This window comes from Hypanus sabinus, chromosome 1 (genome assembly GCF_030144855.1).
Source record: "Hypanus sabinus isolate sHypSab1 chromosome 1, sHypSab1.hap1, whole genome shotgun sequence".
In the NCBI taxonomy this organism is placed as follows: Eukaryota; Metazoa; Chordata; class Chondrichthyes; order Myliobatiformes; family Dasyatidae; genus Hypanus; species Hypanus sabinus.
Window position 1 is genome coordinate 40,917,507 of NC_082706.1, and position 18,156 is coordinate 40,935,662.

The window sequence follows — 18,156 nt, forward strand, 5'->3', positions numbered from 1 at the left end:
GCCCCCGAGCCCCAGTCTCGACTCCCATTCGCTCGCAATCCCTATGACGCAATTGTAGGCAGTTGGGGCGCAAATCGGGTCAGGTTAGATGGGCGGGTCTTACTGTGACTGGCGGGGCCGGCTGAGTAGGAGATTGCGATTGGGTCTGTGCTCCCAGGGAGGCGAAGCTATGTGCTGATTGACACTAGTAGCCTGGATTGCGATTGGTTGAGATGGGTGGCCGGGGAGAAGGGGCGGGAGACGATGGTGCTATGGTGCTGTTGATTGGTAGATTTTATCCAGGGGAAGATTTCGGAAATTGATTGAGGCGGAGGCGGTGATTGGTCGACAGCCTTGCCGGCAGCGGGTGTTGAAGATGGCGTCGGGCGGAGCGGCGCCGGGGTCGGAGGGGAGAGGCACAAAGGTCCGGCCACTAGCAGGTGGGTACCAGTTACTATGGCGATCGGTTACCCCGGTAACCTCCCTCATGCGTGCCCGTCACGAAGGGGGTGAGGGAATGGGAAAGGGGGGAAGAGGTTGGTGAGAGGTTGGGGTGTACCTATTATACCTGATCCGGAGCGTTGGTTACCAGGGAGACCCAGTCACCAAGGAGACTCGCCATGTTGGCCGCTCTCAAGGGCCAGCACCTTGGTTACCGGGGCAACCCGGGATGGACTTCGCAATCTTGCGCGAGGATGGTAGTTACGGGGATGCAGGGAGGACCTGGTTGCCAGGGGGATGTGGGGGAAACGTGGTTTCCAGGGGCATGGGATCTGGAGAGATCCAGAACTGGGAATCTAGTTACTGGGCTAGATCATCTGAGTGGTGAGGGGAGATATTAGGATTGATGATCAGGAAGTCTGAGCAGTAGGCGTTTGGTGCCTGAGCTTCCCGGGTCACTAAGTATCTTGTCAGTGTTTTTGCCTCAGTAACATTACTGATGCATTGCTGTGTACCAATTTCCCAGCCTATTTCCCACCTCTTCCCTCACATCTTCCTGATCAGCCATGAGACCCTGACTATCCTGAGGTGGCCCAGACCACCTAGTCCTGATGACCACGGTCTTTTAACATGCACCTTGAGTTTCCTAATAACCCTGCTGTATTAACTGTGAGAGGGCAGTGCTCACTCAGTGATTCGTAAAGGCATCAGTGAAACAAACACCATCCCAACACCCCAACCTAAGTGGACAGTCTGGACTGATGAGGATATTGACCTGAAATGTTGACTGTCTATTCTCTCCCCATCCCCAGTCAGGTGCTACCTGACCAGCTGACCTTCCCTCTTATCCCTGATTGCCACTGAACTGTCCCTTATTATCCCCTTTTCCCAAATTACTTTCTGTGTACCCAAGAAATAAATGTGGTGGTGTTCCTGAATTTTATGTGTGATCCAGAGTGTGCGTTTAATCCCAGTTGGCTTTGGAATGGATTTGCATTTGATGTGCTGTGACATAAAGTACAACTCCATTCCAAGGACACGGACAATGGGGATCAAAAATCTGACTCAAGGCCATTGCTGGCAGCGCCTACCTTTTTTGGCTCAGTTTGACAATCTACAGCTTGCCTGGTGTGGCTTAACTTGCAAATTGGAGCTAACAGAGGAGTTGTTATTATGCTTAGAATGTTTGACTGCTGTGTGTCATTGCAGACTTTGTATCTCTGCCATTGTCTTTGACGTCTTTGTTAACCATGGGCTGTCAGTGCCTCTGCCTTCTGTAAATAAAAAGTACTCAGTGGGGCTTGAAAGACTTTCAGCGGGAGGTCACCTAACCTTGTTGTCGTGATATGAGGAGACAATTCAAAAACAACAAGGATGGCTGTTATGATTCCCTTTGATGACATTAGTGAATCAAAATTGGAATCAGGTTTACTCTCACTGATACATGTTGTGCAATTTGTTGTTTGTGGTAGCAAGACATAAAAATTACTATAAGTTACGATAAATAAACAGTGCAAGAGTCGAGTAATGAAGTAGTGTTGGTGGGTTTATCGACCATTCAGAAATCTGATGGCAGATTGAAGGCTGTTTCTAAAAGTTTGAGTGTGGGTCTTCAGCCTCTTGTATTTCCTCCCTGGTAATAGCAATAATACGAGGGCACATCCAGGATGGTGAGGGCCCTTAGTCTGAGTCTAAACCCTCTGCAGCATCTTTTCTTCCTATGCATTGGAGCCTCTGTACCAGGCACTGAAGCAGCCAGTCAGAATGCTCTCCACCACACAAGCTCGTCACTGGTGACATACCAAAACTCCTAATTAAGTATAGCTGTTAGCATGCTTTCTTTGTAATTGTGTAAGTGTTTTGGGCCCAGGATAGATCCTTGGAGCTCTGGATGTCCAGGAACTTGAAGCGGCTTACCCTTTCCACCACTCAGCCCTCGATGGAGACTGGTGTGTGCTCTTCCACTTCCCCTTCCTGAAGTCTACAATAAATTTCTTGTTCCTATTGACACTGAGTGCAAAATTGAACTGAAGGGTGTGCAGGAATAGAGACTCTGTTTCTATAACTCTCGATTATAATTCCACATAACCTTTGAAAGTGCTGGGCTAGTCAAAGGAGAAGGCAGTAAAACGTATGTTGTGTTGAGTCTTTATTGTCACTAACTTTTTATTCCAGAATTTAACTTAAACACGTATCTCTGAATCACTAGTCCAGACTCCTGGATTAGAATTATACAGTCTATTCAGCTGAACTCATCCATACTGACCTGAGTTCATCCCATTTAACCGTGCTTGGCTCATATCCCTCTTAAAATGTTTTATCCGTATTTTTTAAAGTCATGTATGCACCTCCACCACTGTCCATAAAATCAAAAGAGAGGGATACAATGTAGTAAAAATTATAAAAACCAACAGAAGGCAACAAAGAAAAGCAATAAGATGAAATATGAAGGTAAGCTATAAAAAAGGATAGAAACATAGAAAACCTACAGTACAATACAGATCCTTTGGCCCACAATCCTGTGCCGAACATGTACGTACTTTAGAAATTACCTAGGGTTACCCATAGCCCTCTATTTTTCTAACCTCCATGTACCTATCCAGCAGTCTCTTAAAAGACCCTAATATATCTGCTTCCACCACTACCACCAGCAGCCCATTCCAAGCACTCACCGCTCTCTGCGTAAAAAAACTTACCCCTGACATCTCTTCTGTACTTACTTCCAAGCACCTTAAAACTGTGCCCTCTCGTCATTGCCATTTCAGCCCTGGTAAAAAGCTTCTGACTATCCACACGATCAATGCCTCTCATCAACTTATACACCTCTGTCATGTCACCTCTCATCCCCGTCACTCCAACGAGAAAACGCCAAGTTCACTCAACCTTTTTTCTTAAGGCATACTCTCCAATCCAGGTAACATACTTCTAAATCTCTCCTGCACCCTTTCTATAATTATCACATCCTTCCTGTAGTCAGATGACCAGAACTCAGCACAGGATATAAAAAGTTTTTTTAAAATATAACAATAGCCCTCAACTTGGCAGTCGAGTTATTGGGACACCGTCATGGCAGTGTTTCCATAGCAAACTATTCTTGTTTTCACAAAGCTGACTTGATAGCTTGACGCTCAACCCGACTTTGATTCGAACTCGGGAACCTTCGCTCCGGAGTCCGCTGCTGACATTGTTGCGCCACCAAGCGGGACTATTGGAATCAGAATCGGGTTTAATATCACTGACCCCTGTTATGAAATTTGCTGACTTCTTTTCACATTATATGTCATTCTGAATGGAATTGATGGTTTTGTGGACAATACAAAGAAAGGTAGAGGGGCAGGTGGTGTTGGGAAAGCAGGGAGTCTGCAGAAGGACTTAAACAAATGGGAGAATGGCAAGAAGTGGCAAATGGAATACAGCATAGCAAAGTGTCTGTCGTGTACCTTGGTGAATAAAGCCAAAGACTATTTTTGAAATGAGGCTAACAATGAAAGATAAGCAGAAGCATTAAGAAGACTCAATTCTCTACTTTAGAAGATCTTGACTTTGCAGATGGAATTCCTATCACATGCATACCAGCACATGTAAGGAAAAACAGGGTCTGTGTAGCTTTGGTGGACAGGTTGGACTCAAAGTCAGCCAGAAGAAGACTGAGACTGTAGCCCTCACTATAGTCTCCTCCTCCCATTCAGACATATGGCACCAACTTACCCAACACCAGCAGATTCACCTACCTGGGCATCATTTAGCAGGATGGTAGGACCAAGAAAGACATCCAGTGCACACTCAGCAAAGCTAGAAACATCTTCAGATCAATGAGCAACATATGAGGATCAACCAATTACAACATCCAAAGGTGAAGCTGTACCAGAGCTGTGTGCTGTCCACACTCCTGTACGAGTCAGAATGCGGGCGCATGATAGAGATTTCCAATGACCATTCCATACCATGAGCCTCTGGAAGATCACCAACCACCCCCTGCTGGTTGCGGCAGGGATGTGCGGCACGTGTGAGTTGATGGTACTAGCTCTGGAAGGCCACCTGGTCAGCATGCTTCCTTTGGCCCTTTTTCTGTGCTGTATAACTCCATGACTATATGAGGAGGTTCAAGATATAGTGCTTGACAAGATGAGTGGGGAACTAGAGTATTTTTATAGTTAGAACAAGGTAGCTTGTGAGGTCCAAAGTACATCTTTAAAATACCAAACGTTATTTCAAAAGTCTGATAACAGCAGAACAGAAACTGTCCTTAAGCCTAGTCATATGTGTATTCAAGCTTTTGTATCTTCTGCCCAATGGGAGGAGGTAGAAGAGAGAATGTACAGAGTGGGAGGGAATGTTGATAATGTTGGCTGCTTTACAGAAGCCACAAGAAGTGTAAACAAAGTCAGTTGAGGAAAAGCTGGTTTCCATGATGTGTTGAGCTGTGTCCACAACTCACTGCGGTTTCTTGTGGTCTTGGGTAAAGTAGTTACCATACCAAGCTGTGATGTGCCAGTCAGGATGCTTTCTGTGGTGCATTTGTGAAAATGGAGCCAGGATGAATGGTTGGTGATACATCAAGGAACTTGAACAGTCATTCATCTACACCTCAGCACCATGATACCGATGGGGGTGTGTACTTCATCAGACAGAGAGCCGTAGGATAGCCAAAGCAAGAGGTGACCCCATAACTTTGCTCCACCACCTTTAACATGGTCATCACCATTAACATCTTCCCACCCTCTCCTCCCTCATCACTCCAACAAACCTTATCTTCCCCAGTGGATTACCTCTCCATTTCACCAGCATCCATGCCCCTTCCCCAGACAAGTATGTTTTATGCAGAGTGGTAGGTGCCTGGAGTGTGCTGCCAGGAATGATTGTAGAGGCTGATATGATAGAGGCAATTAAGAGGGTCTTAGTTAGGCACATGAGGGTGCAGAGAATGGAGAGGATTAGACATTGCACGCGTAGAAGGGATTAGTTTGGTCATTATGCATTTAGCAAGAACATGGCTTCAACTGCTGTAAGGCTGTTGTTTAATTACTAGTTTAATGGTCCATTCTTATGCTGTACTATCAGATGTTCTATGATTAGAGGTATCTGCCACAGAGGTGGAATTGAGACATGGGGAGGGTCAGCCACAATAATGTCAAATAGTTGGGCAGGCTTGAAGAGTTGGTTAGCCTGCTCAAGTTCCTGTTTCCCTTTGTTCTTGGTTCAGGGTAAGCTAAGCCGTGACAGGAAATGTAGCAGTTTTAGCTGTGGACAACAATTAGGAATATTAGTAAATCAAGTTTTACAAACCACTGAGTTGGTGGGGTGATCAATAAATTAGAGAGGATAGATGTAGAAGATGCATTTGTAACAAAATATTTTGCTACAGGAAGTGGTTCTGGTAGAGTAAGTGAAGTGTACTTTGTAGGAGAGGAAGATGCAGGTCTGTGTGGAGAGAGCAGGGCAGTGGGATTAGTCTGGGGATTGATACAGGGCCGTGTGGAGAGAGCAGGGCAGTGGGATTAGTCTGGGGATTGATACAGGGCCGTGTCGAGAGAGCAGGGCAGTGGGATTAGTCTGGGGATTGATACAGGGCCGTGTCGAGAGAGCAGGGCAGTGGGATTAGTCTGGGGACTGATACAGGGCCATGTCGAGAGAGCAGGGCAGTGGGATTAGTCTGGGGACTGATACAGGGCCGTGTCGAGAGAGCAGGGCAGTGGGATTAGTCTGGGGATTGATACAGGGCCGTGTCGAGAGAGCAGGGCAGTGGGATTAGTCTGGGGATTGATACAGGGCCGTGTCGAGAGAGCAGGGCAGTGGGATTAGTCTGGGGATTGATACAGGGCCGTGTGGAGAGAGCAGGGCAGTGGGATTAGTCTGGGGATTGATACAGGGCCGTGTGGAGAGAGCAGGGCAGTGGGAGTAGTCTGGGGACTGATACAGGGCCGTGTGGAGAGAGCAGGGCAGTGGGATTAGTCTGGGGACTGATACAGGGCCGTGTGGAGAGTGCAGGGCAGAGGGATTAGTCTGGGGATTGATACAGGGCCTTGTGGAGAGAGCAGGGCAGTGGGATTAGTCTGGGATTGATACAGGGCCGTGTGGAGAGAGCAGGGCAGTGGGATTAGTCTGGGGACTGATACAGGGCTGTGTCAAAAGAGCAGGGCAGTGGGATTAGTCTGGGGATTGATACAGGGCCGTGTCGAGAGAGCAGGGCAGTGGGATTAGTCTGGGGATTGATACAGGGCCGTGTCGAGAGAGCAGGGCAGTGGGATTAGTCTGGGGATTGATACAGGGCTGTGGGAAGAGAACATGTCTAAAACCCAAATAGAAAACGCTGGGAACACTCAGCAGTGTCATAGTTTGTGGTGAGACAAACAGAATCAACAGAACCCGATATCAAATGTAGACTAATTCCACAGCCTTGGATAGGTCCATGGAGGGGCGAAGCTTGAAGAGATGTGTCTGCCTCTACTACCACCCCTGTCATTCCCCTAAACCTCCCTCCAATCACCTTAAATAGATGTGCTCTCATTTCTGCCTCATCAAGTCACCTCTCATTCTCCATTGCTCCAGAGAGAAAAGTCCTAGCTCACTCAACATTTTCCTAATAAGATATGCTCTCCAATGCAGACAGCATCCTAGTACACCTCCCCTGTGCCCTCTCCAGTTATCCACATCATTCCCGTGTGTGTTATTGTATCTGAAGTAGAGTTGCCCTTGGACCCGTGCTATCAGATTAAAGAGGTGTGTGTAACATTGGAGTTTGTTCGCACCAGATAAAGTGGTGAGGTAAGGCAATATCTGAACATCAGCTGAGTTGGACCAAAGTCAGCATCGATCGGGTTCAGCTCTGTCCCAGGGATCTGACACAAAGCTATTCTGGATGTACTAATCTAAAGAAGTTTAATCCCTTCCAGGGATGCCTACCCAACAGAAGTTTAAATCATCCCTTCAGTGGGATATCAGTGAAACCCTCTCTCACTGCACCCCCTCGGTGATCTCTGCAGCTGTTCGACTCTTCGACCACGTGCTCACCTATAACCTCGTGCTTCTCACTCCTCTCCCCCCCCCCCCCCCACCCACCTTTTACCTCTACCCCTCATCTTTTTTCTCCCCAGTCCTGCTGAAGGGTCTCGGCCTGAAATGTCAACTGTACTCTTTTCCATAAATGCTGCCTGGCCTGCTGAGTTCCTCCAGCATTTTGTGTGTGTTGCTTGAATTTCCAGTATCTGCAGATTTTCTATTGTTTCTCAGGGTGTACATCCTTAGGGTTTTACATCGTGGCCACACAACTGTAACACAGAACAGCATAAAGTTAATCTCTTCCTCCTTCGCACCTTTGGGCACTGGAAGCAGTTAAAATTTTCACTGTGCAGTTAATTCAGTAGTTGTTGTTGAGGAAGGAATGTTCATAAAGTTGAAGTGCTATGTATGATAAAGGAGAACTCAGACACTTTGCTCTTCCTTTCTGCACCCTCTATCTCTCCCACCTGCTTGTCTCTCTCCCCTCCCCATATTGTCACTCTCTGCTCTCCCTCCCTCTGTCTGCACACCTTCTCTCTATGCTTCCTTGCTCTGCACTCTCTTCGCAGACCCACTCTCTCTCTCTATCCCACTGCCCCCCTCTCTCTCCATTTTATCTATTCACTCTGTTTGTATTTCCACTTTTCTGGACCTCTTTCCCTCTTTGATCCTCAGTGACCAAGCTTTTCTCCAAAGCTTCTTCTTGCCCCCATTCCTGCCAGCTCATCCCCCCACTGACTCCCCCACTCCCTTCAAGTCTATCTTGCTCCTTTCCTCCAACTCTCCCCCAGCACCCTGTTTCTGTGTCTTCCTCTCACAAGTCGCTGTGCTTATTATCCTCTGACTTTCCTTCCTCCCCATTGGATGCTCAGTATGAGTCCACGGTTTAGGCTGAGGTTGTTTCTTTGATGGTGAATCCTCAGTCAAAACCTATATATATTCCAGCTGAGGCAGTACTTAGTTGTGATGTCTCCATCCAGTGTTGAGCTGGAGACTGGCTTAGTACCACTCAGATCCGTGTGTGTGTGTGTTGTGGGAGGGGGTGCTATGTGTTAGAGAACCACGCCTGCACCATCTCCAGCTTAATGACATCCTTCCTACAGCTGGTCACTAGAAATACACATAATGCTCCAGGTATTGTCTCAGCAACATCCTATACGGGGTTGTAACATGACGTCTTAATTCCTGTCTCGCTGCCCTGAGGCAAGCATGCCAAATGCTTTCTTTACCACGCTGTCTCTAAGCATCTTTTTTTCATCCTTTCTAGTATAATGACACCCTGTAGCGAGATAGCCAGAACTCTACACAATACTCTTACTGTGGACTTTGTCCATCTACTTTGAAATGATGCCCAGTGTTGGGACTTCATCTTATTAGCTGTAAAGGACACTGCTTTTTCCACCTCTGCTCACGACACCACCACTACCTCCTCTGTTGCACAGTAGGTGCCCTCTGGATTCAGCAGGCATGTTTGCTTGTGTACACTGTGCTTGCTGCTGAAAGCCTTGCCCATTCTCTTGTGTTATCTCTACCCCCACCTTCCCACACCCCAAGACTGCAAACTAGCACTTCCCGTCAACCTAACCTCATCCAGATGCTTGGCAGTCACTTGATTCTGACCTTGGCCCTCATCTCTGGAATTCCCTTCCTAACTCTGCTTCCTCTTTGTTGTCCTGTTAGAAACCCTGTGCAACCCACTTTTTAAAGAAATCTTTAAAACCACAAGAGTAGTTGCATAGTTTGATGATTACTCATCAGAATCAGGTCTATTATCACTGACTTAGGTGACCCAAAATTTGTTCATTTGTGGCAGGAGTGCTATGCAGACATAGATATAAATTACAAAAAATATATAAATAGTGCAAAAAAAGAAGGTACTGTTCATGGACTGTTCAGAAATCTGATGACAGAGGGGAGGAAGCTGTTCCTTAAGTGCCAAGTGTGGATCTTCAGGGTCCTGTAACTTCTTCCCGAAGGTAGTAGTGAGAAGAGGGCACGTCCCAGATGAATGACGTCATCTTCTTCAGGCACCAGCTCTTGAAGATATCCTCAGTGCTGGGGAGTGTTGAGCCTGTAATGGGATGGCTGAGTCTACAGCACTATGTAACCTCTTGTGATCCAGGCAGTGATGCAACCAGTCAGAATGCTCTCTGACCTACAGCTATAGAAATGTGCTTGAGTATTTGGTGGCATCACTAAATCTCCTCAAGCTTCTAACAAAGTAGATCTACTGCTATTCCTTCTATATGATTGCATCAATGTGTAGCACCCAGTATAAGCCTTTGAGCTGTATTCGTGTATCTGCTTGCAGAAGGGCATATACTGTATGTGTTGAAGATAATTTAAGGAAAGCTTTTTAGGAATTGGCAGGTTGTCTTGTGGGGAGATGTTGTGGGGGGGGGGGGAATCATGACTGAATTTGTAGAGTCTTGGCAGGGTGAGTGTGGAGAGGATGCTTCCCCCGAGGGCACATCTACTATCAGGGGTCACTGTTTCAGAATAAAGGATTGCCCATATGCTCAGCCTCCAATGCTCTATCAGTGGTTTATCTTGTAACAAAGGTCATCATACAGAGTCTGATTTGAGATAGTCAGCACATCTTTGTGAATGGGGAGTCATATCTGATAAACCTCTGGAAGGAGTTAACTAGGAAGGCAGATGAGAATAGAGCAGTGGACATCTGTTTGATTAATTCCCTCATGGCAGGCTAGCCTGGAAGGTTAGATTGCACAGGATCCAGGTGAAGAAAGTGGACTAGACATAATAGGCTCTGTGGTAGAAAGCAAAGGTGAACAATTGCTTCTTAGACTGGTGGCCTGTGACCAGTGGTATCCCACAAGGGTCAGTGCTAGGACCTTTGTTTTCAAAATTCAAAACAAATTTGTTTCGTTATTATTCAACCATACATGAATACAGCCAAAAGACACAGTGTTCCTTTGGGGCCAAGGTGCAAAATATACACAGCACATTCAAAATAGCAAGCAAAAACGAAACATAATCATGCAAAAAAAAACACATATATACAACCAAAACCCTGAGCTATATGTCCCGCAAATTGATTGTACAGTTCCCAGCAATGCCCAGCCATTGCAATCTAGCTTGTCATTCTAACGATCGAACACTGGAGGGCAGCACAAACAGGCTAGGCCAGCCCCCCAACCGAGCACGGACGTTATGTTGCTCCGCCTCTGGTGTTTCCTCCCCTGGACTGCAGCAGCAGGCAAGCCCACAGCTTGAGACCTAGTCCTCATTACAACTGAGGACATGCAGCTCTCCTGCTGTCTGTTGCATCAACAAGAGAAACAGGCCTGCAGCACCTTGCATTATCAACGTCGAACAGGGTCTTGCGATCACTAGAGAAAAGTCCAAGACAATCACCCACGATTATACTGCACGCACCAGCTCCAATGTCCTTGAGTAGTAGGCAGCAACGCGGTCTGCAGCGAGGCTTGCTCCTCTGATACCCAGTAATTTATATATACAATTTGGATGTGAGTGCATAGAGCAGGGTTAGTAAGTTTGCAAATTATACTAAAATAGGTGGTGATGTCGACAGTGTATGTTAGAAAAATTACAAAGGGATCTTGATTAGTTAGATATATGTGCTGAGGCTGGCTCATGCCTTCCATCCATGAAAATAGAATAGAGAATTTAGAACATTACAGCATCTTCAACTGCTCCCTGCTTCAGTCTAAGATCCCCTCATGTTTTAAGAAGGCAACGATAATCCTGGTGCCGAAGACAAGCAAGGTGGCATGCCTGAATGGCTATCAACCTGGGCTCTGACATCAATTGCTATGGAGTGCTTCGAGCGATTGGTAATCAACCATAACCTACTGGTCAACCTTGATACTTAGCAATTTGCCTACCAGAGCAACAGGTCAACGGCAGATGCCAACTCTCTGGCACCACATTCCTCCTTAGAACACCTGGAGAATAAAGACGCATATGTAAGGCTCTTTTTCATTGACTACAGCTCTGCCTTTAATACCAAATAAACTGATTCCTAAGCTCCAGAGCCTGGGTTTTAGCACTCAAATCTGCAGCTGGATCTTCAACTTCCTCACAGACAGGACCCAGGCTGTAAAAATAGGGGACAAGCTCTCCTCTACAATCACTCTGAGCACCGGTGCCCCACAAGGTTGTGTACTCAGCCCCCTGCTGTACTCACTGTACACCCATGATTGTGTAGCCAAGTTTCCATCAAACTCAATATATAAGTTTGCTGATGACACCACAATTGTAGGTTGTTTCTTGGGTAATGATGAATCAGAGAGGAAATTAAGAACCTGGTGGCATGGTGCGAAGACAATAACCTATCCCTCAACGTTAGCAAGACGAAGGAATTGGTTGTTGACTTCAGAAGGAGTAGCGGATCGCATGACCCCATCTACATTGGTGGTGCGCAGGTGGAACAGGTCAGAAGCTTGAAGTTTCTGGGGGTGAATATCACAAATGACCTGACTTGGTCTAACCAAGCAGAGTCCACTGCCAAGAAGGCCCACCAGCGCCTTTACTTCCTGAGAAAGCTGAAGAAATTTGGCCTGTCTCCTAAAACCCTCACTGATTTTTATAGATGCACCGTAGAAAGCATTCTTTTAGGGTGCATCACAACCTGGTATGGAAGTTGTCCTGTCTAAGACCAGAAGAAGCTGCAGGAGATCGTGAACATAGCCCAGCACATCACACAAGCCAATCTTCCATCCTTGGACACACTTTACACTGCACGCTGTCGGAACAGTGCTGCCAGGATAACCAAGGACACGACCCACCCAGCCAACATACTTTTTGTCCCTCTTCCCTCCGGGAGAAGGTTCAGGAGCTTGAAGATTCGTACAGCCAGATTTGGGAACAGCTTCTTTCCAACTGTGATAAGACTGCTGAACAGATCCTGACCCAGATCTGGGCCATACCTTCCAAATATCTGGACCTGACTTGCACTACCTTACTTTCCCTTTTCTATTTTCTAATTATGATTTATAATTTAAATTTTTATTATATTTACTTTGATTTGTACTATAGGGTGTGCGAAGCGCAGAATCAAATATCGCTGTGATGATTGTATGCTCTGGTATCAAGTCAAGTCAACTTTTATTGTTATTTCGACCATAACTGCTGGTACAGTGCATAGTTATAATGAGACAAAGTTTTTCAGGATCATAGTTTACATGACACAGTACAAAAAACTAGACTGAACTACGTAATAAAAAAAACACAGAGAAAGCTATACTAGACTACAGACCTACACTGGACTGCATAAAGTGCACAAAAACAATGCAGGCATTGCAATAAATAATAAACAGGACAGTAGGGCAAGGTGTCAGTTCAGGCTTCAGGTATTGAGGAGTCTGATAGCTTGGGGGAAGAAACTGTTATATAGTCTGGTCGTGAGAGCCTGAATGCTTTGGAGCCTTTTCCCAGACAGCAGAAGGGAGAAGAGATTGTATGAGGGGTGCATGGGGTCCTTCATAATGCTGTTTCCTTTGTGGATGCAGCGTGTAGTGTAAATGTCCATGATGGCTGGATCTTCTCAGCTGATCTCACTATCCACTGCAGGGTCTTGAGATCCGAGATGGTGCAATTTCCAAACCAGGCAGTGATGCAGCTGCTCAGGATGCTCTCAATACAACCCCTGTAGAATGTGATGAGGATGGAGGGTGGAAGATGGACTTTCCTCAGCCTTTGCAGAAAGTAGAGACGCTGCTGGGCTTTCTTTGCTATGGAGCTGGTGTTGAGGGACCCGGGGAGATTCTCCGCCAGGTGAACACCAAGAAATTTGGTGCTCTTTACGATCTCTACCGAGGAGCCGTCGATGTTCAGCGGGGAGTGGTCGCTCCATGCCCTCCTGAAGTCAACAACCATCTCTTTTGTTTTGTTCACATTCAGAGACGGGTTGTTGGCTCTGCACCAGTCCGTTAGCCGCTGCACCTCCTCTCTGTAAGCTGACTCATCGTTCTTGCTGATGAGACCCACCACGGTTGTGTCATCGGCGAACTTGATGATATGGTTCAAGCTGTGTGTTGCAGCGCAGTCGTGGATCAGCAGAGTGAACAGCAGTGGGCTGAGCACGCAACCCTGGGGAGCCCCGTGCTCAGTGTGATGGTGTTGGAGATGCTGCTCCCGATCCGGACTGACTGAGGTCTCCCAGTCAGGAAGTCTAGAATCCAGTTGTAGAGGGAGGTGTTCAGGCCCAGTAGGCTTAGCTTTCCAATCAGTTTCTGAGGGATGATTGCTTGGTGACAATAAAGTAAAGTAGTGCAGGCTCTTCAGCTCACAATGTTGTGCTGACCCTTTAACCTATTCACAATCAATCAAACCCCTCCATTTCTCTTCCATCCATTTCTCGAACTAAGTCTTTTAAATGCCCCTAATGTATTTGTCTCTATCACCACCCTGGCAGCAAAGTTAAGATAAATACAGATAGGTGCCCAGTAGTCAGCACAGTGGGCCCAGTGGCCTGTTTCCACATTGATTAATGATGGCTCTGTGGAAGAAGAAACAGAATTAGTGTTCATCACAGCTCCTCAAAGATAGTATGCTGCTGACACCTTGATTCTTAATTCACATGAAGCCTTAGATACTTGATTAGATAACCCCTCACACCATTGATGCAAGGGTATTGATTTCATCTTAGTGTTTTCTCAGGGAGCACAGGATTTCCATGGCCCCCATGACCTTTTGTCGCCCTGTGTGATGATATTACCCTGAACGTTGCAGATTTATATTTAATGGCTATACAATCTGATTGGATTCACTTCCCACTCCCACTCCCCCTCAGCCCTTCACCCCCTCACCCCTTTACCCCCTTCCTCCCCTCACCACATTTCCCCCATCCCCTCCTCCGTGCCACCCTCTCCCCACCACCATCTTTCCCCCTCTTCGAGGCCCAGCTTTGATCACAGCCTCAGGTGCTGTCTGTGTTGAATTTGAGCACTCTCCCTATGACCACTTGAGTTTCCTCCACATCAATACGATGTATGGGGTCCGTGGGTAAATTGACCGCCCCCCCCCCCCCCGGGGGGTCTAGGTGAGAGGTGTATTCTGAGGGCAGCTGTTGGGTGTGTGGGAGAACGAAGTGGGACTGGTATAAATGCTTGGCTAATGAGTCATCACAGACTCTGGAAGAACTGTTTCTCTGCTGCATTTCTCTCTGGATGCCTGATGCATGTCATTTTGTTGGTGAGTGGTAGGTGTGCTCTGTAGTATATTGCATTTTGTGTCCATTTACATGATTCTCAAGATTAAGTGTGCAGAAATAGCAACTAATTAGAAAAGCTAACAACGTTATCATTTATTGATGGAGAGATTAAATGGAAAGGTAAGGATTGTGTTTCAATTGTGCAGGACATTGCTGAGACTATATCTAGTCTCCTGTGTACAGGATTGATGTCTCTATATAAGGAAGGATGGCCATGTGTTTGATGCAGTTCAGGAATGGACAGGTTGTCTTGTGGTGATAGATTGCAAGAGAAGTCTTGTGAATACTGGTGTTTGGAATAGTGAAGGGGATCTTGATAGGGCGGGTGTGGAGTGGATGCTTCATCTTGAAGGAGAATCTAGAACCAAGAATCCAAGAGCTACATGTCCTTTGGCCCAAATTGTGCATGCCAACCAAGTTGCCTGTGTTTGGCCTGTATTTCTATGTTTCCATCCATGTCTCTACCAAGTGTCTTCTAAGCGTTACAATTGTACTCATCCCTACGACTTCCTCTGGCAGCTCATTCCCTACACCAATCACCATTAGTATGGGAAGAAGTTTCTTTTAAATTTTCGCCTTCTCACCTTGAACCTATGCCCTCTAGTTCTTAATTCCCTTTCCCTGACAAAATAACTGTGCATTCACCCAAAGCACACTCCACATGATTTTGTATATCTCTGTGCAGTATATCTCCACTTCCAATGCTCCAAGGAATAAAGACGTTGTCCGTGCTCCATCTGGCTGCCATTAACTAAATAAGACAAAGAAGTAACTGGTTGTAAAGAACTTTATGTGAATGTTAGGGAAATTAATTTGCTAAGGAAATTTGATGAAAGTTGATCGCAAGTAAATTAGAGATGCACTTTGAAGTAGAGAGCTTTATTCATGACATCATGGGGAGTGGAACCTCTAACAGTGGGTTTTGAACTCCAAATAATACAGAGAACGTAGCTCCTTTTATGTGTGTACAATCGATAGCAAAAGCAAAGGCTGGTCGATTAACCTTGTGAATTAGAAAAGATAAGCTAGGTTCACAATCAGTTCTCTTGTGATAAACTATACCCACAGCAACAGCCAAAAATTAAAAATTCAAACCTGTGTACAACTTTGTATCAGCATCAAGTTTGTCTCATATCCTTGAGTCTAATGCTGACAAGATAAGCAACTGCAAGTATTTTTTCTAAAAGTCATCTCTGCTGAAAGCCAAGGCCTTATCTATAACAAACTAATCTGCAAACCAAAAAGCCAATATTAACTCTTTATTACCAAAATCTTTAACTCACAATATTTTCCTTCACAGTGAAAAACGGTTCTGACTCAAAAATGTTTGATTGATTGTAAAGCTTAACTTAGATTAGTTATATCACTTGCAACACAAAAAAAGGCAGCTGCCTCGACCAGGCTGATTGAATATGTCCAATGTTTCATTCAATTGCAATTAACGAAAGAAATCAGAGAAATAACTGGTTGTAAAATAGTTTATGTGAGAAATCTTTCTGCATCACTTGGAAACCAAGAATGATTAAGAGATTAAGGATTAAAGGGACAAGGTGGGAGAATGGACTTGGAGGGAAATAAAGTCACCCATGTTTGAATGGTTGAGCAGAGTCAATGGGCAGAATGGTAGAATTCTGTTCTTGTATCTTATGAAGTGTTTATTTTGATTTTTTTTTTTACCAAAAATAAACTACTTTGCAAAATATTTGACTCTTCCATCCTGGGGAAATGGTAATTCAAATACTGGTCCAAATTTTGTGAGAGTAGCAGAGAAGGTGATGGAGATATCTGGGAACCAGGGAGGTGATAACAACGTGGTTTTATCTGTCCAGCCAAGCACCATTGTAATTGACGCTTATTTTCCCGGAGTCATCATCACCCATGTCAAGGTCTGCCAGTGTCCTGTTGAAAGTATTCTGACTGGCTTCATCACGGTCTGATGTGGCAATCTGAATGTGCAGAAATGTAAGAAGCTGCAGAGAGTAGTGGATTCAGCCCAATACATCACGGGCATGTCCCTCCACACCATTGGTAGTATCTACAGGAGGTATTTAGTTTCTAGAAGGCAATGTCCATCAGCAAACACCAGCTCCATAGCAAAGAAAGCCCAGCAACGTCTCTACTTTCTGCGAAGGCTGAGGAAAGTCCATCTCCCACCCCCCCCCCCCCCCATCCTCATCACATTCTACAGGGGTTGTATTGAGAACATCCTGAGCAGCTGCATCACTGCCTGGTTCGGAAATTGCACTATCTCGGATCGCAAGTCCCTGCAGCGGATAGTGAGGTCAGCTGAGAAGATCATCAGGGTCTCTCTTCCCTCCATCACGGACATTTACACTACACGCTGCATCCATAAAGGAAACAGCATTATGAAGGACCCCATGCACCCCTCATACAATCTTTTCTCCCTCCTGCCATCTGGGAAAAGGCTTCGAAGCATTCGGGCTCTCACGACCAGACTATGTAACAGTTTCTTTCCCCAAGCTATCAGACTCCTCAATACCCAGAGCCTGGACTGACACCTTGTCCTATTGTCCTGTTTATTATTTACTGTGATGCCTGCAATGTTTTTGTGCACTTTACGCAGTCCTGTGTAGGTCTGTAGTCTAGTGTAGTTTTCTCTGTCTTGTTATTTTATGTAGTTCAGTCTAGTTTTTGTACTGTCATGTAACACCATGGTCCTGAAAAACATTGTCTCATTTTTACTGTATACTGTACCAACAGTTATGGTCGAAATGACAATAAAAGTGACTTGACTTGACACCATCTGGGCCTTGCCCATTTTCTCTACCATTGGGCAGGAGGTACAGAAGTCTGAAATCCCACATCACCAGTTCAGGAAAAGCTACTTCCCTTCAACCATTCAGTTCTTGAATTAACTGGCTCAACCCTAATCGGTACATCATTTTAGCAACACCTTGACACTAGAAAGTACCACCCACACAAAATGCTGGAGGAACTCAGTAAGTCAAGCAACATCTGTGGAGGGGAATAAACAATCGATGTTTCGGGCTGAGACGCTTCACCAGCAACCTGATGAACAGTATCATTCCAAAGCGCTGACTTCCATAGGTGCTGCCTAACCTGCTGGAAACCCTTGTGTCGATGATTTGTATTGCAATAGACTGTTTATGTTCTAATTGTGTTCTTTCTGATTAAAGGTGGATATAATATACTGTATGTTTAATTTGCGTTTTTCTTGTGAATGTTGTGTCTCTGATACCGTGTGCCTGTGATGCTGCTACAAGTAAGTTTTTCATTGCGGCGATAAATACATGAACTTGACTTTGACTTTGGTAGGGTAAAGCACCATAGCATGAACATCATATTCACCATTTTCAGGTAACTACTAGCTCCCTGCCCCCTTTCCGCCTCTTTTCTCTCCTCCCGACCAAGTTACTTCTTCCTACACTCACAACCCAGCCCCCTTTTTTTTTATTAAGTGCAATCGTGAACAACAGCCAGATCGGAAATGCTGATCAAGTCAACTAATTCCCAAAGAGAACTATGATAGGCCACTCAGATAGTTCACTGCTGCTCAG

General features: G+C 45.6%; 1 protein-coding gene across 4 annotated transcripts in view; it reads left to right on the top strand.

Annotated features, from left to right (window-relative positions):
- Positions 1 to 318: 318 nt before the first annotated feature.
- Positions 319 to 18,156, top strand: part of lipeb (lipase, hormone-sensitive b) — a 72,446-nt gene continuing 54,608 nt past the window's right edge. For all 4 annotated transcript variants that reach the window (XM_059968170.1, XM_059968178.1, XM_059968186.1 and 1 more), the window contains exon 1: positions 319 to 419. In XM_059968170.1, the coding sequence (XP_059824153.1) occupies positions 356 to 419 (64 nt within the window). In that variant the 5' untranslated portion in view covers positions 319 to 355. The remainder of the gene's footprint in view (positions 420 to 18,156) is intronic.